The sequence below is a fragment of the Opisthorchis viverrini genome (genome assembly GCF_000715545.1).
Source record: "Opisthorchis viverrini unplaced genomic scaffold opera_v5_545, whole genome shotgun sequence".
Taxonomy (NCBI): Eukaryota; Metazoa; Platyhelminthes; class Trematoda; order Opisthorchiida; family Opisthorchiidae; genus Opisthorchis; species Opisthorchis viverrini.
The window spans coordinates 85,044-107,965 of NW_008752208.1; the positions used below are offsets into that span (position 1 = coordinate 85,044).

At 44.1% G+C, this 22,922-nt stretch overlaps 1 protein-coding gene across 1 annotated transcript in view; it reads right to left on the reverse strand.

Moving 5' to 3' along the window:
- The window catches only part of T265_11670 (hypothetical protein), a gene marked incomplete at both ends in the record, with an annotated part of 105,211 nt that overhangs the window by 52,043 nt on the left and 30,246 nt on the right, over window positions 1-22,922 (reverse strand). Inside the window, 9 exons of the mRNA XM_009178384.1 lie at window positions 709-927; window positions 2,127-2,431; window positions 7,482-7,559; window positions 8,007-8,150; window positions 11,350-11,677; window positions 14,354-14,671; window positions 16,219-16,476; window positions 18,492-18,802; window positions 21,791-22,345. Of these exons, the coding sequence (XP_009176648.1) occupies window positions 709-927; window positions 2,127-2,431; window positions 7,482-7,559; window positions 8,007-8,150; window positions 11,350-11,677; window positions 14,354-14,671; window positions 16,219-16,476; window positions 18,492-18,802; window positions 21,791-22,345 (2,516 nt within the window). The remainder of the gene's footprint in view (window positions 1-708; window positions 928-2,126; window positions 2,432-7,481; window positions 7,560-8,006; window positions 8,151-11,349; window positions 11,678-14,353; window positions 14,672-16,218; window positions 16,477-18,491; window positions 18,803-21,790; window positions 22,346-22,922) is intronic.

Genomic DNA, 22,922 nt, shown 5'->3' on the forward strand with positions numbered 1-22,922 from the left:
ATATATATATATATATATATATATATTCTCCAGCTCAAAGGTGACCACATTAAAATCAGCATGAGACGCGAGCTCAGTTCCGCGTTAACATGTGTCCATATTGCATCCAAACTATGTCTTGGCACGAGTGTGAACTTAGGCTACCTAATCCATCTACCTCTCATCTAGTCTCCTGCTGCTGCGGAGGCGTTTAGATTGGCAGGAGACAGATACCTAGGGGGATGCTGGACGCAGATTCCAAAGAACGTAGTCCAGATGCAGTCAGGAAAACCTTCGAGTCAAAAGTCAGATCGCGATCTAGCATCGCCAGTAGCCAGACGTCCTAAATACCGGCCATCGAACTGACCCGGTCAACTCGTGAATCCTCTTGTCCGAAACAAGGTCCAACGTTTTAGCGATAAGCGAAGCCAGCCCAAACTATGCGCACAAAAACAATTGAAGCAAACGATTTGGTTACCCTGTCATTGATCAAATGCCTTGCAGAAACCAGCTCATCAGTGTCCGTTCAGAACTGTTGCTGCACTTCACCCTTACAACCTGCATGTTTCACGTCCGCGGCTATGGAACTTAAAAGAAACGTCAACTTATCGCATCATATATTTTCTGTCGTTCGAATGAGATGCACAAAGTGGACGTAATGTGTCAAACGAAACAATCATTCTCCACTGATCTGTATGGAGATACAGGAGTGAAATAAGAACGACATACCGAGCGGGGCAGACTATTCAAGCAGCTGCGTAACAGCATTGGTTCCTCATTGAAAAGTCTCAAAAGATAGTTCACCGTTGGGTCCAAAGCAACGTTGACAAAGGGTGGTTGAGTTTTGGTGACCAACATACGCCCAAGCGCCTTGCAAAACATGGTCAAGCAATCCGTTGCCGATAAGCAGTTGGGTTGGGTGTGTGAAAAGTGAAACAGTGAGCCATTCTAAAGGAAAAGTGATTGAACAAAAGATTAATCTTCCATAAGCACAGTCAACTCTATGTTCCAAACATCACTGGTAGTCCCTACCAGGAGTATTAAAAGAGACTTATACCGTACATGAAAAATTCGCCCTACCACAAACACTGGCGGTGCTGGCTGATATTTTGGATCCAATCCGATCCATTCTACTCCCTTCAGTTAGTGGATATCCAAAAACACTCTGGTGAATCACAAGGGAAGGGCCAGCCTCCGGACCATCTAACTACACCATCTAATCGTCTCACCCATGAAAGTATGCTGATCATTTCCGCTTCACGTCTAGTAACGAGTCAATGCTAGCTCGAGCCCAGTTTGCCACAACCACCACTACTTTTTATAAGGTATTCAGTGAGGCGTTGGTAAGGAGTCCGAACTATTCGATGTAACAGAACAGTACACAAATACACTTTTTTGCGTATCGATTCGGTTTTCACCGGAGACTCAAATGAATCTGTCGTTTATGATATTACACTAACCCTGTCAAGTGAATTAGACGCATCTACCAAATGTAATACGCCCAACGTTCCTAGACTGTCACCCGCTGCGCCATCTCTCGATTGCATAAAAACATCATAAACGAGAGATTCAGTGGGTTCCAGGTCCGTCTCCCATCAAAAACAAAGTGGTATGTAAATAAGTGTATTTCGCCAATTTCGTACGACTTGGGTTCTAAGTAGAACATAAGGTTGACGGAAATTCGGGAACTGCGCCTACCTGATGAGCCCCAAGAAGGGCAAAACCGGCTGTGAGCTGTCAAAGTTTTCAGCAACCTTATGATTAGTGCATTACGTCCATAAAATGTATCGGGATATCACGAATACCGTACCAACTGAAACATGAAGCGGCCTGTTGCAGTACATTCAGTTACTTAAAAACACCATAAACAAGAAATTCAGCAGGGTGACAGGTCAGTCTGGCGTCCAAACCAGATTGGTATGCAAACGAATGTTTCGCTGATATAGATATCTGTTCATACCCCGGAATATTTTCCCTAGCAAGCCAATTTGTTGCAATATTTTTGATGGGAAAGCCACATCAGATCTGATTTATTCACTGATGTAAATGGCATAGCGCAAGTTTCATATCAGCTATGCTAGAAAGAATATGGTTATGGGAGGAATCAGAAAGCTGCCTATCTTTCCTTAAGTATCCGGCGTGCTTACCTGAATGTTCAGCGCACTAGTGAAGAGAGCAGTGACTAAGGCTTGGTCTAAACTTCTCTGTAGATTTTCCCGTGTGTTGCTCGATTGGAGATTGTAACAAGCACCCGGTTGGTTTTCAGTATGTTCAGCATCTGACAGAGCGTAATCCGGGTTGATGAGATGAGGTACCTCAATAGTACTGTCGTTGGCTCGGGTCGACACATCCGAACAAGCATTGTCAAATGTAAAACGCACCTGATCAGTGTCAGCACGGAAGTCTTTGTGGGTGGACGTGAGACTTGCTGGGATTTGGTGCTCTAAAACACCTAAAGATTAAGAGAAATATCAACAGCGATCTAAGGTTGTTATGTTCAAACAACATATACGATCTCGTTGATCTTACGATCAGTGTGGCTGATAGTAGCAGTACCTATGAAAAGTGGATTGCATACATAATTTCTAGGATGATGTGGAGAGACGCTGTAGCTAGCGCAGCAATATCGTGACCCTCTGCCTCTGGGATACAAACCACTTTCTTCACAGACAAGGTCAACTGCCACTTTATAAACCACCCCAGAGGAAGACACAGACGAATTCGAATAAAAGTGGATAACTGAATCTCTTGTCAGGTTTTTAACTTTCACGGACGCTTGCTAAGTTTACAAAACGTTTGTATACATGTTTCGATTACTGGATGGACATATTATGCTAAAATAGAATTAATGAAATGTATGGCGAAATCTGTTTCCACACGCCCTAAGTTGTACACCCAAGAACCGTTCATACTAGCATAATAGCGCATAATAATAGCAAGAAACAAACTCGGGGGTATTGCTTATTAAGGAGCTGTACAGAACCACGTTTCGAAAGAGAAGTCGTGTCCGTCGGCATAAGAGATACAGCATTGCGGTTTACAATTTTCAATGCCACAGTGTTCAAAACTAAGACCTTTAGGGGTTCATCTAGATTATATGGTCTAGAAGTGCAGTGTACCGAAAACAAAAATTACAATACCCGATAGTCTATTATTTTATGATCGTATTGGTATTATTATGAGATACCTGAGTAAAATATTACCAATATTAGTTTGGCTGTTTGTGCGTTTACAGCCAAGCGACTGAAGTTCATAAAAAGGGCTTCACTTGAAGAAGGAGCGGAATCTTCATTCAGCGCACGTCACTATTTGAACCGCATTTATCATACAGCGACCGCAGCATGTCTGTTGATGGTGCTCTCAGTTGACTACCGCACTTCTATGGACTCACAGATTCATTGTTCTTCCTTGGACTAATGTACGGAAATTGTATAGATTGAATCTGTGTCCTTCCAAATCATGTACAGAGATGGGTGATAATTAGTCATACCATTTAGCGGCAAGTTGATGTTCGTGCACCTTCCTTCCTGCTTATTCAATACAGTGTTTGTTGCCGTACTACCATGGGATTTTTTTACGTAGCGCAGGTCTTCTCCGTTGTCCCCAGTTTTAATTTTTGTCCTTGATATTGCTTATCGAAATGTGCTCATCGGTTTGTATGCCACTATGTTGTGCTGTCTTAAAATTTGTACAGTCGTTTCCCAAATGCCCATTCTGTACGGGATTGTAGTCTGTTTGCCTTCTCTTTGCGTTGTCGAGTTGGTCGGATTGTGTTTTCTCTGGGATCACCAAATGATGTTTCACAGATGACCAGTCGTTATCATCATATTTACCACTAGATTCATTGACAGCAACGTCAGGTGAAAGCATTGGTGTCTCACCGCAGAACAATCTTATCAATTTATGTGAACGAAGCCTCACAGTGAAAAGATGAAAAAAAATAGGACAGGAAGAGGGATTAGAGACCTAGCCTATCACAAACACCCAAGGACCCTACACTTCCGACACTAAGTCGGACGATCTGCATAGCATGAACGCATTGACATCGGTTAGCCGCCATATTGATCAGTGTCTCCATCGAAGCACAAGGTGGAGGGGCGGCATGTGTACCTATCGTGGAAGACAAACAGCACCAACAACACCCAAACTTCTCGTAGCATCCTTCATTCTCTTCTGCCATGTCCATTTGCGCACACCTCTGGGTTTCCGCCACACCGAATCAGGCACGGACATCTCGGTAGACTGTAACCCGACATGTGTAACACGGCCCGTCCGTATCAGGTTGCATTACTGAGTGCATTCTTTGAGGGAAATACCGTCTGCTTTAGCCTTAGCCCCATTACCAAATACATCTGACTACAGCTACTTCTGAGATGTTGGTGGTCAGAGATTTGAAGACACTTCAGCTCTATCGCCCAAAATAGCCAAGTCTCGGAGCCATTCAGCAATACAGCCCGCACTGCAGTATGATATGCATGCCATTTGAGATCCGGTGATATGCCAATCGGCAAATGCAATTCTGACCTTTGAGATTCGTACGTTCGATTCGCCTGTCACACTACCGTCAAAGCTTACAAAACGTCCGAGATGTACACTTCATTACACGGCGTAGAACGTACTTCTGGGATGTACAAAGAGTGTATGTCCCATAGCATGACTTTGTACTTTGTGAGTTGGAAGATAATAAAAGATAAAGATAATCGTTTAGCTGTACACTTTTTCGGTGCCTAGTTTCCATGCCACATAAAGGAAGCACGAGGGATTAATGAATTGAATTACGGCTGGTTCTCGCTTTTGTGTTGCAATCTCCGTGCTGATGTTACCAACAAAGTTTTTTTATCACGTTTGTAATATTCCCTATTGAATTCAAAATGTGTGGTAGGTAGAGATTGGACCATTCGAAGTGGTTCTCCTTCTTGAAGGTTCACGGTTACCAACATTTCACCCATAGTTTTCTCGGCTGAATAGGGGTCCACAGATGTAAACAGTGATCGCACTTCGAACGGTACCATTATTTCTTCTTTTTCGGTTTTTACGTCCTTGGGATTGTCTAAGAATTGCTTTACATCCTTGAGAGTATTGGGATACGTTGGTAAGACATTTCATTTTTCCTACAGCTCTTTTGAAAGGCTGGTGCTCCAGGTAGTAACACAATGGGTCTTGGTGGTATCGTCAACTTTCGGGGTCCGTGGAAGCAGGCTCTCATTCTACAGTACCTTTCTGTTGTGATCCGTTGTAGATCCTGGAGTATCTTGAGCGCTTTGTTGGTTTTACCCGTGAGTTTTTTGGTTTGGTCGCCCTGTATAAGACAATATGTGACCATAGCCTCGGGTAGAGTTTTTTGCTTTGTCTGGCTACTCCTTTATGACTCCAGCGTCCCTTATCCATTGGCAGAATATCAGTGTTTTTCTCTCTTCAAGTTGTTCATTGCACCCCGCTCTTCACAGAATAAGATGTTCAGTGACCTGTTGCGTATGCTGGTTTGGACGACGGTTGATGGAATTATTAATGCTTCTTTATCATTACTTCTCAAAGGAAGAGGAATGATCTCCCTAAACGGGAAGAACCGTATGATACGGATACAATAAACTGTGAAATCTTGTAGCACGGTCTTGTCGAAACGCTGAAAATTATTAAAACTTTTAAGTAGATGCCAAACTACTGTATATTTCAGAATGGCTGAATATACCCGTGGAAGTCATGAGAACAATGAAGCTAGCGAACAAAGTTTGTTTTCTGTTGTTATTCCTCTCTCTCTCTCTCTCAAATTTGTATGTTACCAGAAATCACGTGAAAAAGGTTAAAATTAGGTGTACATACATTTTAGAGAAACAGAAATCAACGGAAGTGGGTTAGAATAAGGATTAGGTCAATGGGTCACGGAATCAGGTAAATGACGTCAATGTCAGACAGGCTTGTGTGACCGGATTTTTCGCAGGCCAGTTCAAGTTCAGAGGTCACACAAAGTTGTGGATTCAGCAGTCGAATTCCAATCGCCTCTGTAACTAGATTGTATGCTCGCCGGTTGTACGACAAGGCATTTGTCGGACAGAATGCGAGAACACAATCCCGTGTCTTTGAGTGATAGTTGGAAGAATCCAGGCTCAAGTTCAATTGCATCATATTTGGCCGAAACCAGTCATGTCATCGACAAAAAGAAAGCCTTCCCTATCATATACCGGGTATCCCTGAACCGACCACGACTGGTACGATCCAGACTACCATGAATCGCAGAGACGATTGGAATCCGAATGCTGAATCCACAACTTTGCGTCCAAAAGAAACTTGTGCGACCTTTGAGCTTGAACTGGCCTGCGAAAAATCCGGTCACACAAGCCTGTCTGACATTGACGTCACTTACCTGATTCCGTGACCCATAGACCTATCCCTCATTCTAACCCACTACCTTTAATTTCTATTTCTCGAAAATGTATGTATCCCTAATTTTAACCTTTTTCACGTGATTTCCGGTAACATAAATGCGTGATGTATTAGCCAAGAGGAACAATCACAGAAAACAAGCTAGCCTCACTATTCTAGAGTGATCACTTTCAGAAGAAAGCGCTCCTCCAAAGATATCCTTTTTGTGTGGTTCAATGGTGTCTCTATCAAATGATAGAAACCATCTTTAGGAATGGTCCATTGAAGTGGTCCTCAGGGGTGGAAAGTTGTAGCAGTTGTGCGCAATGCACAACAAAAATCATGTTGTTAGGTCCTTGGCGAGGTCAACAATGAGTCTGTCATGCGGTTAACCAGATCTGTAGTTGATGATAGAATAGATAAAAATCCACTTCAAGAATTTATCGTCATGGCTTCTTTAGGAAAGGACAATGTGTGCATCGAAGGAAATTCTTTTTTTTTTGGAAGTTGAGGCTGGTGGCACCTCCAAGGCCATTCAAAGAGAAGTCTCACAGAACCTTACTGAATCGGCCCTGATAAGGGAGATCTAAACGCAGTCGATGGGTAGATGGGAACAAGGGCCCTCTTCTGAAAAAAGTGAACAAATGAGCAAATTGCTGCAACACTTTAAGGCAGGACAGATCTTCGAATTAGGCGCGAAAAGTTGATTAGACCAAAATTTTAAAAAAAGGAAGGGTCACGTTCGGCGGTACTAATCAGGTCAAACACGTTGCACAATGGTTATCAGGGCGCAGTCACACAATGGTTGCTTTTCGAACAAGATTTCATGTGTTTTCCCTAACTTCTTTAAATAAGCGCCAGGTTACTGCGTATATGTTTGCTTCATTATGTATCCTTCTTCCTATCACAACAGCACAACCGACTAAAAACGGCTATATTTAGCCTGATGAGAGTCAGCGAAGCGGGGCTTGTTTCTTGTGTTGTTCTTGCGGTAACTCTTCGACGGACTGTGCAAACACTCAAGCATACCAATTGCCCACTTAGTGGGAAAACGACTGTTGCGCGACACCAAACGAAATGGTCAGCTGCAAAGCTCAGATTATCTTAGCAAAGCATGATGACAATACAGGGCTGAAACGAACCTGGACAGGTGAGCATGCACACGGCATTGTTGACAGTCCACTCGAGTTGCTCGAATAACCGTTTAATTGCACCAGACCCTATATGAATGACATAAGGGAAGAAGATTTTTAGTTAGCACGCAGAAAGTTGGACAGCGAATATAATGCGCAGAGCAATCTTAAAGATATATTTCTAAGGGCTAACACAGATGATTGTATTTCTGACACAATCTACGAGCAATCAAAATGTGGTGGCCATCCGTTTCTTCGTCGATGACACCCCCTCCGTGCCCACTGATACTGAGAACAAAGGTGGTAGGCAAATCAGGATAGTAATTCAGGTTATTTACTCAGACTATTTACTCAACGAGCAACGATCTCAGAGATCGCTCTTTCAATTACTTATTGGGAACAGTGAATGTTGTAAGATATCATGGAAGCACGTTCAGATTGCTTCCCAGAATGATTTCTCACTAGAAGCCAGACAAACACACATGATCGTTACCAATTTACAGGGACTCTTCGGAAATGCATACCAAAACATACCTCGGATTTCTCCAAATCTCTCCTCCATTGTTTGCATGGAATCACGTCCGGCACTATCAAGTTGCTGGATAAGGATGTCCAACAAACTATAAAATGTTCTTCGAACCAGACAGCAGCTTACGGGTCCAGGGTTGAAAATCGGAGCTAAGGGAAGGAGAAAACGAGGTGTGAATTCCAGGACGACCATTATGGAGTTTCACCATGCGAAGGTATCAGCATGTGTCTCAGTTACATACATGCAAAATCGCTAAATATTTAGAGCATCCGATTCAAACGAGGTGAAATTTTTTACTAAGCCCTGACAAGCAGTTGCAATTATCAGAACCGTTAATAGGCAAGTGCTCTTCCTTTCTCTTTCTTCCTCCCAATAAGAAACACTGTCTAGGAGGCAATGTGTTATCTCAGACGAGTCTAGAGGTTACGGCTATAGTAATACTAAAAGCCAGTGAATTTGAGAGAGAAACATATGCCGAACATTAGCGTAGGCAGTAACAAAATCTTCAGCCCTCTGAAGAACGAATGGTCTGACGTGAATGGCTATGTCCAGTTCCAGGAAGATCTCTCCTTGGGGAACTGCCGGATATTCCGTACAGGGACAGCCATATAAGCAACAGGACAGCGACTTGTTACCTCATTTTATCCGTTACTAGGTTGATGACATCTTGGGATGCAGTATATTACGGTCTTGGAGCTGATTGAAACGAGTTTAAGCTTTTGAAGACCTTATGTGTCTGAACTGTGACGGAGACAGGTCGTCTGCGCACTCGATTTCTGTGAGCGAACGCTCTGGGGGAATTCTGAACCCACAGGAATTATAGGCTAGGAGTGCGTTTTCCATAATCATATCGATGGCGAAATTGAAGAGGAAAGGTGAAAGAGGACAGCTTGCCTGACCACTTGATTTAGTGAACTCCGGTGAGAGTTTCTCGTAAATCTTCACGCGTTCGCGGGAGTTAGTGTACAGCGCCTGAAGGAGGGTCAATAATTTACCGTGGACACCCTTGCTCCATAAATCCCGTCACGGTGCCTGGCAGTTCACGGAGTCAAAGGCGGCTTTCAAGTCAAGGAATACAACCTTCGATGACGCAGCTGCCGGGTTGATGCCATGGTGGTTTTCACACGGTGTCCGCGTACCTTTTTGAAGAAAGGAATGACTTTCGACACGCCCCATTCTGAAGACACTTTCTTTCCGCTCCATATTACACCCAATTAGTTTCAATGGGCAATCAGGGATTCCCCGTCTTCTTTCAACAGGGCTGGATATAGACCGTCCGCTGCTGATATATCCTCAGGTTTCAGCAATAATATATTTCCATATTTTATTTCTTCTTCTGACGCCCGTATGCACTGTCTCCATAGGCCGTGTTACAGGAGGCCAGCTAATCTGTTCTTTGAAGTATTCGGCCCATCTTTCAAGCCGACGCTTTTGCGAGTAAATTAATAAGCCGCGTTTTTCACTTATCATATCACTGACTGTTCCTTTCCTGAGGCCAGTCGATCGTATCAGTCGATATAAGACATGGTTGTTTCCGGTTGCAAAAATCTTCTCCATCTCCCGAGCTTTCGATGTCCACTAGAGCTCTCGGCCTTTCCTTAGTCTGTTCACTATTTGGCGGTCGAGTGAATGGCATGCGCCGTCACAGTCATTGCCTGCTGGTATGGATTTCCTGGCACCACTCAGTGCCAGGATCTTGACGACATCCGGTGATCAGCTGGTCTTGTTAGAGAAGTCGAACAAACAGCACTGAACGCCGCTAGCATAGCTCCTTTCGGTAATGTGTTGGAATGTCGGTAGCTCAGGTGCATTCATTGCCAGGCTCGGGGAACAGATCAATGGCCACCTGACCAACTACCGATAACTCCTATCATCTTTTGCCGTGCTACTTCCACGTATTGGTTTACCGTGGAGGGTAGTTGAAGTAGCGCAAATCGCTACTGTTGACCTATGGAAGTTCCTCGAAGGTGATGGCTTGGAATGCTCCTTGCTGACTTGCAAAGGCCTGAAGGAAAACGAACTGTCTGTGCATGTGCCCTGGCATGATGGGAAGCAAGGCGTGCACTCCAGAAGAAACAGTGACAATCCAGTGGTGGCTGACGGCCACGTGATCCAACTGGACCCACGGTTGATTTGCAGCTAGTGACCGCCAGGTTACGCGATGGGAACGTTTATGCTGAAAGTTCATACTAGTCAGAAACAGTTTATGATGGGCACAGAACTGGAGCAGTCACTCTCTGTTGTTTGTGCGACGAGTAGCGACTCCGAATCGACCACCCAGATGCGATTCCAGGGAGCTCAGATGACTCACTTGGGCATTCATATCGGCCACAAGGATCTTACGATCTTGCTCGACGAGTAAGCTGGATAGCTCTCGGTGGAAAGTGCAGCCCGTTTGGGAATAACCAGTACTACAAACAGACACCGTTGTTAAGGTCGGATCAAATACTTGCTATACAGTCCCGTCATTTGTCTTATCCGCAGTGAGTTGTTTCATGATAGCCTTATATCTGTCTTTATGCACAGTACCCCAGAAACTATTTAGCTCAGTTGGCTGTTCTACTCAATGGTGTTTTTCATAAAACCGGTGAGCATACTGAAGACCGATAGGGGAAAGAAGCTTCTGTGTATTTTGCTAGAAGCCGTTGTGTAAAATGTGCAATAGAGGATCATAATATTATAAAAATCCCAAACACCCAGCAATGAGGGAGGACGTGAAAGACAGTACGTGAGCAGAGCATTTATAAAAATGTGTTGTTTAATACATAGTATGGTGACGCAAAAACGTGTTTTGGGTGAGAGTTTTCTTCGCAACTTCAGACGCGATCCGACACCTCGGGACTGAGTAAAACCTTGTCCAATGGCAACAACTAAGCCGATTGCGAATGGCGCAGCCAGTGTCTGTTTATATGTGTGTGACAGCAACTTTAAGTTATAAAGCCCTCGCCATACGATTAAGACACGATAACCACCACCTCAGTGAGTTGCATGGTCAGCAGATTCGTCCCGTTCGACCCGTTGACATAACTACAAGAGGAGTCACGAAACCTCATTTCACTTATACGATTTTCCTGAATTGCGGAGTTTTTGGGAAGCAAAAACTGCACCATCTGGTACCTCGGCTTTCGGAGCATTCACATAATTACATAGAACATTTTGTTGTCTTGTAATTATTCTGCTCTTGCGGTTTACCTTACACGTATGGAATTAGGGAGACGATTGCCTCATGTACAGTCACTAAGATTGCGATGGGCCGAACAGGTGCGAGAACCTGAAAGACTTAGTTGATCACGGATCGACGGGATTACCGTCTCTGCAGACGGTAGTGGATGACTTAAAATGTCTCACCTTGTAATGGAGAAATTTCCTTCTCGCCAGGATATATAGTGAATAGACGGTGAATAAAATCAGTCACAAGCTTGAAACGCAATTCGCGTGAGCAGTCCACGTACACGGGAGGTATCGTAGCGTCAAGGAGGATCCATCGGATGACACGGGCCAAAAGACGACATAAACCACCGAGTATAGGAGTCAGTAGCACAAAAGGACGCCCATGATGCTTTTCAAATGACATGTCCTGTTTCTGAACCCCTGTTTCGAGGATGCAGGCCAAATTATACAGAACAGGTAGCAAACCAGCTCTGAGGGCGCTCGGCATGAGGCAAGAGCTTTCAAACTGAAAGGGAAATATATGAAATAGTTTTCAACCAATGAGCTACGTCTGGTGTGAAATAATGATTGTGTTGTTTGCCGAAGGATTTTCAAAGAGTTGCTACAGTGCGAGAAAAATCTTCGCTCCACCTGGAGCGTGCCCTGTGTCGTTGTAAAGTAAGCCAGCACACATGTGTTCATACTGTGCAAACCACACAACATCCACTAGCAAATTATTCATTCGACTGATGTCACAGTAACACCTCATCGGTTCGATCATAGTTTGTGCTGACTGACTGATAATTGTGATCATGCTGAAAACAGGGTAAAAGTACACCATCCAAAATATGGATTCGTTACGTGGACGATACATTCGTGATCATCAAAAGAAGCGAACTGCAACGAGTAATCCAACTGCTAAACAACGTCTCTGACGACATCAACTTCACAACCGAAGAAGAAAACAACGGAAAGCTGGCGTTCCTGGACGTCCCTGTCACTAGATTGCCGAACGGACAGCTACAAACTGAGGTCTACAGAAAGGCGACACATACGGACCAAATCCTCAGCTACCACAGCAACCATCCAAATTGCCACAAACAAAGCTGCGTTCGGACACTTTTCAAGCGGACCGAGACACACTGCAGCACAACAGAATCCAAGATCAGAGAAGAAAACCGCCTATACAGATTGTTTCAGAAAAATGGATACCCGAGGAAAATCCGAGGAATTTCATCTGGAGAACACTCAGGAAGCCAAATACGATCGATGCAACAGGACAAAATTGCAAGTAAGGAGTACATCAAGAACACCGCTGATATGACGGCAAGGCCCTTACGACAGCACAATATAGTGGTCTCTTACAAGCCTGCGAGCACTCCAACGAGGACACTATCAAGACCAAAAGGGAAATTAGATCCAATGGCGAAGAACAGTGTCATATACAGGATCCAACGCAAGGATTGCGACAAGCGGTATGTAGGACAAACGGGAAAGAAGCTCTCCGCCAGAATACATGAACACAAGCTCGTCACTAAGAGGCACGATCAGTTCTCCCTCATCTCCGCACACAAAGATCAGGACGGACAGGAGTTCGACTGGAGCGGCGTCTGCATATTGGCTCAAGCAAGAACGAAAAACGAACGCGAATTTATGGAAGCATGGTACTCCACCATCAACAAACATATCGAAGTTGATCCAATTTACCAGCCACTAAGAGCGAGAGAACTCCAGAACTACCGAGCTTAGAGCTGCAAAATCAACCAGACGAGGAAACCATAAGCGAAGGAAGAAAACATCATTCAAACGGACACAGCAATTGGATTGGAGGAAGCGCCCAATCAAAGCACCAAATCAACCGACGGACGAAGGGACACTGACCGCTACGGTGGAGGAAATAGGGCAGCACAAGCGACCAATCAAGCTCAAGAACGTCAGACCACAACGCAATACAAACCAAGGCCGGAGAGAACAAACTACTAAAAATAGAAGGCTTGAGGATAACCAATCGACACGAAGGAACACAGACCACAACGCAACAAAGATCACAAATGGACCAATAGATTCACCAAATTTGTTACACTTTAAGTAACCAATCACGTCAGAAGATAACAGATAGCCTTCGAATGCTATATGAACGCACGCAGGCAAGGAAAAAGTACCCACTCAACTGCTCACTGATGATGTCTCCTCGTATGGTGACGAAACGTTTGCAAGCCAATTGCCAAGCCCGGCGAACAGATCAACAGCCACCTGATCAATAACCAATAAGTTCTCTGCTCCTTGAATTTTGGGAAAGTTAAGTATACCCACCATAATATCTTCAGAAAACAGAATTCAACTGCAGAATCAATGAGTCTCTGAAATGGTGTTGCAATAGATGGGTCTACAGATTCTGAAGTGATCTCATTGTGCTCTCCAGAGACGCGGCCTCAATACAGAGCGATATTCTGCAGTTTTCGTTACCGGTATTTCCGTTTGGCCTCCTTTTACGTGGTCGGTACGTGACTAACACAGATTCTCAAGATGCTCTACCCAAGAATATGCAAATTCTACATCCATTTTCTGTCATTCCTTTGTCTTTTATGCGAACAACTCGTCATAGATAAATACACAATGCACCCAACACTTGTAAATCTTAAGTGGAGTGACACTTCAGTATCCGTTAGCTTACCAAGAATCAATGGACTTGTAAATATTGACGAACATCCCACTAAGCACAATTGATAAAAGGCATTAGTTTTAGTGTGCAAATCTTCCGTCTTTTGCCTTGCGTCAGTATTTCTATCTTAATCGAAACACAATCCGAAGCATCTTCCTAAGACTTACATCCAGAGGATCTTGTCTTTTTCAATAGATCCAAGAATATTACTTCAACCGGGCAAAGAAAAACAGCGCAATCTAGGGATAGTCCGACTGGCTTAGTACAGAGAGACAAGAAAGACGGACAAAACACTAGGTTAATCCATCGACTACCCTGTATCGATTAGAAGACGCCTCCGTAGAGGAATTCAGGGATTACACCTATCTGATGAAGCACTACAGGACAAGAACTAAAGTGAGCTGTGGGCTAGGATGAAATATACAGAGTAGCAATACATACAGATATTAGTTAAGTGAAAAAATGTAGTGCAAGTCTGGGTGTTTACTCCGGTGTCAAAGTGAAAAGGCACCGGTCTCCTGAACACGACAATCAAAATACCTGAAGCAAGTTTGTGAGTGCAGTTACTGCATCAGCGCACAATTTGATCTCAGTGGTTGTCACCACCGGGTCCGACCCGATGGATTCTACACTGATGCTCATCACGGCGTCTGCGAAACCCCCCAAGATGATGGCGAGTAAGAAGGTGAGAGGAAGCTTCAGGTGCGTGACGGTGGGTGGCGTGTTTGAAGAAACGTAATGGGTAACAGGATCTGATTCTTGTTCTTTTACTTCCTGGGGCACTTGGTCTGGTGATACGGCCAGCTTACTCAGGTCCGACCTACAAAGATAGTCCAGTAGGGTTTGGTTTGTGTTGCGCTGTAGAAGAGAAAACGAGATAGCTATTAGTAAGCTTAAAATGCAGCCACACATCTGTCGATAGGGTGAACTGACACTAACGGGCTGCTGCGAACTAATAATACGGTTGTTCCTCTATGAAGGGAGCATTTGAAGATATCGACCGTAAATAGTCTGTTTGGGAGGTAATCAAAGAACGAGTATAAAGGAAGGTACATTCACTTTTGGCGGAATATATGGTGATGCTACTTCATGGGATAACGTCTATTTTTGGAGTCCGCACATAAGTGACCAAAAATTCGCGTAGAGGCGTATTCACAGAAAGGGTGTTGGTAGCTTCTTACGGTGCTTTGAAGCCACAGTAAACCTCTTGAACGGAGGACTGACATAACCTTCACAGACCACTTTGTGCACACTAGCATTGTCCTTAGTGTGTAATAATAATAATCGTTCAGCTGTAGCGCCCTTTCGGTGCCTAGCTGCCATGCCACCCGAAGGAAGCACGAGGGCTGGGATACTGTCAGGTTGCCCAAGCCTAGACAGGGGAAGTCGAACCACGGACCTTCCGGTCAGTAAATTCGCGCTCTAACCACTTGAGCCATCTGGCCTTAGTGTGTAGCAGCCGGCCATTCCTACCGAGGCCTTTCCTAGTTTGAGTCATTACACTCAGGAATGAAAAAATGTAGGTTCACGCTGGAATAACCAGAATCCAGTCCGGTGAGGCCTGATCAGGGCCATACAGAAGGCATCGTTCTAACAGATATAGGGTTGCCGCGTTGAGCTGCCCACCAAGAGAGGGAGAACCAGTCAGTGAACTTGGTAGTGAAAATAGGGTCGAATGTTCTACTGTGTTGATTTCACATGAGTAAATAGTTATCGGACCGATATTCAGAGGATCCGCTTCAAACGTGTAGCCAGTATTCAACCAGTGCCATCTGTCCGTAGACTGGCTCTCGGTTGGACAACATAACCTCTAAAGGTAGCGTTTCCGGGATGGATCCAGGTACTCCAAGCTTACATTAACTGAAGCTGGACGAGCAACTATAACCATCGGATACAATCTTCCCGAAAGAGAAAGGAAGCAGAATCACCAGTGAGCGTTGTCGATCCAGACCGCGCCATATGCACCAAAAACCGGCTTTTAGCTCTATGCTTCCTGCCGATTCAAATCTCGACAAGGCTACCAAAACAAACCATGCAGAGACCAGCGGTACTCGCGGATGAGCAAAAGTTCACCTCACGACGTGAACTCACAGGTAGGTGCGAACGCTGTTTTGTTTGCTGGAAACTTTGGGATCTGAATGCTCAAGCCATAGTTGTCATGATGGTGTGGCACGCAAAAAGTACATTTCAATCCGGGTGACCAGGCTATTCTTCTTGGAGGCATATCCCTTTGAAGGCATTTAAAATAAATTTAGGGACGTGTTATTCAATAGAAGCCTCTCTTCTTGGGGGGAACTGTCCTGGAGCGGTACTCTATTTCTCCGTATTCATTCTTTTCTCTCTCAGCATCTATATCTATTTACTCCCGTCTCATTATGAAGAACTATTTGCCAAAACAAACTTACCATCCCTCTTGTTTTGGAATGAGAACTGTTTCGATTGTCAGATGAAACAATACCGTCAAACACCATAGCAAAAGCTCGATCGAGGAGTGTCGGTGAACATAAGTGGCGGTACCTATAGGATGAGCGAGTTTCAAATTTCAGATCCACCGCTTGGAACGAGGGAGAGAAGTTCAACAGCCGAGCGACTAACAGGTCGTTCAACTGGGGTGGGGACGGCCGTCTGCTGTGCTTCAGCCAAACACGATAGGCGTTCATGCCCTAAAATCATAAAACACAAAACGCATAACGTATCACCTAGTGCAAAAGCGCTCATATGATTCCTGAAAGACACGAAATATCAAACGAGCAGTGGTGACAGCTGTTCAGTATGATACTGTTCGGAATTGGTTGAAACGGTTCCGATCAAAATCACTAAAAGTACTAAGTACAAAGCCGAAATGCGATCTGCCATCAAATTTCCTTTACATGTCAGGGGAATTAGTTAGGTGTGTGACTTGAGGTTGAGGCCAACATACCACGTTGACCGGGTAATGATAAGTAGCGACCACAGTAGGCATGGGTAGATAATCACCTCTTTTGGCGCACGTGTGTTAGGTGTAAATCTATGGGGGTTCCGAACAGAATCGACTAATATGTCTCAGGAGTTATGTTTGAGTAAGCTGAACCTCAAGAAAGAAGACAGTGGGATTACTCTACGATTCACTGTACAGGAGTGACCAACTCCTTTTCTATCTTTGGCTGCTGATACGGGTTATGAGGCAAAAAAGCATGCCTCTTGTGTTTAACAACATGTACCTACAGCTACCTGCTTGTCTCTATTGTCTAAGGGGCACCGCGATTCCCGCAACAAGTTTTGTGCGCACAGTCAATCTGGCAAGTTCGGATACCGTTGGTTGATCCCTTATTCGAATACAGAATACAAGCAGGTTAACTCTTCGAACAATCAAAAGGGTATGGGTAGTATATGATAAAAGCGGTAAGGAAGAGTGATCCTGACATACTTTAGTAGAAAGCCATTGGCATCAAAATGACTGTGGGACGCACGCACGTTTTAACAAGACATGGTTTGAACTCATTCTTATTTGGAGATTGGGTAAAGTGTAGTATAACGAGGGTGTCCACCGCAACACAACCTTTTCTAAGTCATGATTGACGATGTAGTGGGAAAGCAGACTCTAAGGCTACAAATTCAAAGAGGATGGAGCTTCCCACAGACGAAATGCTAGGCGAAAGTGGGTATACAGATAACACCCGAAATTCACCATCCCAGATGCCAATATCTTGAAAAGTGTAGGCTTTGCGGAACGCGTTACACACTGCAGGGCTTTGCAACAGACTAAATCAGGAATAATAATAAGCAAGCGAACTGCTCAAAATTTCCGATGCGTTTGTGAAACGTCATTTTTCCTTATCTCTTTAAGGCCATAAAGGTTGCGAAGTGCTTATAAGGCTACTCGATTTTTTCGACGAAAATCAATTTGCGCGACAAAGAGGAACGCAACGCAGTAACATGCTTGTAATGTTTTGTTTCACACTACCGTAGAACACCAGATTAAAAATACCATGCCGCACATACTTCGCTTTTCTTTTGAGTCACAACATTGTGGTCAGCTAACACAAACTGTAGGTGAAATCGCACGACATCGGGCCGATCAGCTGCCGTGAAGGTAAGTAAGTACTGGCAATATGCCTAGTGACCTTGATCATGAAAGTGGCTGAGCCCTGGTGAAAACCCCAATGTGATTGTCTATTTTCTTGAGTCCCACTTACTGCAACCGGTTCATCGCCGTGAGGGTCTTGACCAGCGACCCATTTACCATGGTAATGACGATACAATATGTTCCACAAACGCAACAGAGGCAACAGCTACATCATTGGAGACGGTAGTGTGGGTAACACGAAGATGGTTCCGAATGTGGTTGCCTGAAATAATCATTTGAAATGACAAATCTCTGCATACTCAAGCACCGCAATGGGTGTAACTCTGCAAACGTCCCGCATGGTGGATGAAGCCACCACTAGGCGTACATAAACACCACTAATGAAGTTTGGCACACATATTTCGACTACAGAATAGTTCCGATCTGTTTCAGAGAGAAATGCAGCCGAACATACATATATGCAGTGGTTTTGGGATAGAAACAAGGCTCCTTATATTGGAAAGTAAAGAAGTATTGAAGTAGAAAAAATGTAACCTGCGATAAAAAGTCATCAAAGACACAATAAACGATATAACTTAGGTTCGAGAGTTAACAGCTTTCAAAACCACTTACTGCTTCGCGTATATGCACACAAGGATGCCCTAGTAGACTGTGGACTAGCCAAAGAGGAGGGCGAAGTATGGAGCATAGACGTTGAATAGACTGATCAACTGATATCTGGACCGTTGAAGCCAGTTCTTCTGCTAGCCACCCAAACAGCGTGGGATCCGTTCTGCTGCTACGCCTAGCTTCAGTTCCATAAGGTGCATCTAGTAACGACGACCAGATGTGGTCTAAGGTACAGACGATTGCGAAAGCCAACATCTGGTTCCGTTCACTCTCTGACGCGGCTCCATCCTGAGGTGACAGAGAACCTGGCTGCGCTAAAAACGCAAATAATGATTTATGGGTAAATCCTAGAAACAGGTAGAAAACTGAACAGCAATACCGAAAGATGGGTGAGCCTGATGGCGTTAGTTGTAGGAGTTTTCGGAAGCCTTATCGTACAAGCGTAGTAGTATTAATTGAACAATGAAAATTTGAGGTCCATCACATACAAAAGCTGGTTTTGAATTTATATTTAACATTACCTTTGCCAGCCGGTCATACTCTCAATGTAAGTATTGCAGTCATCTGAAAACCATAAACCATGAAGCATACAATGGTGATATGAAGCTAAAGATCACCATCAGCGGTGTTTCGAGAATGCACATGCGGAGCACATTTAGCCGAATCGGATGAGTTTTCGAAGCCGGAGAGCTGTAAGGAAGTGTCATAGAATTTTCAGCAGACCGAGCGAAACTCCGTTATCAGATTGGTCACTGAGCCGTTCTGGTGCTCAGAGAAACGAAGCACAGCTCACTGGGCAATCCCTGTTGGTTTTTTACGCGTACACTCTGCGCCAAAACTGCACACTTTGGCCCGGGAGATCGACCGGATAGGATAGTGGGCTACTAGTTCGATAATCCGAGTTCTGTTCCCACATGAGCGTCTACCCGTTGGTTGCACCCGCGGTCCTGGCAGGAGGTAAACAACCCTACACCTGTGATTCAAGGGCACAAACATTTAACGATATCGAAGATGAGTCTACCTTCCAAACTATTGTAAAACCGGGCAGTGCATTTGATCATCTCCGACGGCCATCACTTCTAACGATGCGAAGTTTTCACGCATTACTACTCGAGATGGGTCAGTTGTTAAGGTACGAACTTACTGACCGGAATGTTACTGTGTTTCGAACCCAAATTCTGTATCCCGACGTCAGCCCGACAGTAACTCAGCTTCTTTCGGCTGGCATGGCAGCTAGGTACCGAAAGGGTGCTACAGATAAAAAGCTACCACTATTTTATCTTACCACAAAACCAGTTCATTTCTCGTAATTGCACGCAAGCAACTGCACCTAGGTGTTGTTGAAATGTTGGTTCGAAAGCACCAATGTCAGTTTCACCTAGTATCCGAAATGAGATAAGCTTATCGATGTAGGTTAAACACGTCGAGATGGACGGTAAGTTGGTGACCACACAAGTATCAGCAAATGGGAGATCCTGAAAACAACCTAGAAGGTGAAGATCGAGGAAACGCAACATGCAAGGTGACACGTATTTAGTCAGATTAAAGAAGAGCCCTGGGGACGTTTGAAAAATTACGCCCCTTTTACCAGTCCCCTACCAGTTCTTTTAACTTCTTCAGCTGTAAACGTGAAGCATGCGGACAACATACAGTAGCGTAGAAATAAGAGTCTGTAAATGAGGGGATGAGGAACACCGTATACCTTCCAAGAGATTCGTGAGATGCGCACTGCTGTTCAGTCCCAACAAGGATAAAAAAGCACAATAATGCCCTTCGGCGTTTCCATGAAGACTGGCATGAAATCCCTCTCGAAATTCCGAAATCTCCTCACCGCCTACAAGCCATGGATATTCCTCTCAGAAGAGAGGAAAACCCATAAGTAGCGTAAGCTGGAAGTTAGAAAATTCATCGTTCAAGTGTAAGCTTTGATACCGAATTCGTGACCAAACGGCACAGGATTTAGTTGCTAGCGGAAGGTTGCGGGTTCAAGTTTACCTGGGGATTCATGAAATGTGCCCTGTTGATGATTGTTAAAGGGATGGAACGACCCAACAGCACGTCTTGGTCATTTAGTGTCGATTAACTACACTTGCAGAAAGAAACCCTCACTGAAAGTTCACTCTGCTTGCTAGCTAAGAACCTGAGATTAGAATAAAATTGAAGGGGCGCTTGATGGTTGATTCCTACAAATCACTGATCAATATCAGGGCAGTGAAGTTGTATGCTTCAAAAGTTTCAACGGGAATATTGACTCATTTGCTCCTCTGCAGTAGTAAACTTGGTAAGAAAACATTGCGGTACTTTAACAATTGCGTTCAACATTTGATTAACATGTTCACATTTCCAAATGGGAGCACAAACGCACTCATAATCCCACGACAAATGCATTCAGGAAGTATGGCCGCTTGAGTTGAACTTTCAAAATTCCACCGAAAAAGTTAGACAAATTAGGTGCGCAACTTCAGTTAGGATACACGTGTGGTCAATTAAATATCATCTCCAAATTAGACAGAGGATGCATGTCGGTTCTGTGCCAGTGGTTGATATTTCACATCAGCTCCGGTAAGACAACAAGTCGCAAGACGTTCGAAGAGAACAGCGGATCAGCTATCGATTCAAGACACCGTGAGAGCATCAACTTAGCTGTCTACACAGCATTTGTGTTGTCTTTGGTGAATGATGTGTCGCCATAACTTGGGTGGGAAAGTATGGCCCAGTTTCAGGTTCGTAAGTTGGAATAAGTAGGATCTAGTTCCTGAAAAGAGTAGATTAGCAAGAGGGAAACCGACAATATTAGTTCATGACATGGCTAAGACTGCATTTTCCACGGAGCCCTTACGAACAAAACAAAATCCTAATTCACGAACAAGGTAGTACGACGGATGTTTTTTTCTATCGCTCACCTGAACAATAAATAAAAACCATCAGTAGCATGAAGTTTCGTTACTATTGTGGTCCCTTAGAACCATTTTACACATTTTCTAATAAGGATAAAATCCGCTGCCCACCTCTAGCCCGAACTTGTTTTTTCCATGAAATTTCGACTGAACTGAGGCGTTCAAAAGCTGCTGAATAATTGTGTGAGACAAAGCAAACCACTTTACTGCAATAGCCATCTAATCAAGGGTATCTACATTCATAGAACCTTAGAAAGAAGTGGCAAAGGGAGTAGTTTCATCTGTAGAAGTTCGGTTTTGTTACCTAGAAAGCATGCAACGTTGGGATTTTATTGTTGACAAGGTTAGATTGAAAAAAAACATTCAAAGTAGTGAGATTCCCATAGAACTCAAGGAGCTGCTCACTTGATAAGTGTTCTTTGGAGGAATCAGAGGTAAGCGGATGATCAGAAACAGAGCGAGTTGAACTGTGATGACCAAGCATTGAGGGCTCCAAGAGATGTCCCAGGATCGCGTCCAGCTGGTCTTTACACGGAGGTCCAGTAATAATATCCAATGGATTTGGGGATATAACCAATGGTTCTTTCGAAGGTTGGGTTTCTTCGTTAGGTGTCCGAAGAGCTAATTGTTCCATCGAACCCAAATCGCTTCTTGTTGGGGGTTTTATTTCAATGTAATCACCTTCTAATTTGGGCTGCATTGAATGAGTACGTTCAGTTTCACTATCCAAAGCATCTACATATCGTGTTATCGCCTCTAGTTCCGTGGCAGTGGGTTCTTCTTCGGAAGGAGAAGTCGAGTTCACCAGATCAGAAGCGTGACTCTTCAAATGCTTTTGGAAGTTAGGGGTATCAGTTTCAGGAACAAAAGTCCCGGTTGATGCTGTATTTTGTTGTTCAGATCGTTCAAAAAAACTTCGCCGAGTGAGTACCGGTGATAAACGAGGATTGCTTTGGACATCTAATGTAATGCAACAACGGTAAGGTCAAGTGACTGAATGGTCATGACAGTAACGACAGTCAGAATGTCAGTGATGATGGAGATGATAGTGATAATGGTGACGCTGATGACTGCTAATAACGCAAAAGACGATAATCAGAGCCGGGCGTTCACGAACTAGCAGGCGAATGCATAGTAATTTAACCACACTAAACAGTGATTTATCGATCAGTTCCAGTATTTTTCATTTGATTGGGCCACATTTTTTGAACCCAATGTCTCATAATGTTTCCCATCCCTTTCATCCAAGTTACTCACCGGAAGGTTGATATTCATTGTGGACGTACACGTACTGATAGCAAACATTCAGAATCTCAAAAAACGCAGGGATCGTGGTGCTTCAAATGAAGCAGACAAAGGGTTGGGTGTTGTAACCATGGAAAAGACGGAATGAAGGCAAGACCATCTGATGAAGGGAAGTTCCGAAGAGACAATGGGTCTGATATGAACCCATTGATAAAAAGGCAAATCTGGTGGAAACTTTACACCCTAGTGATGCGTCGTTTTATTTCTGCCCAACTTTACGAGCGGGTCAACT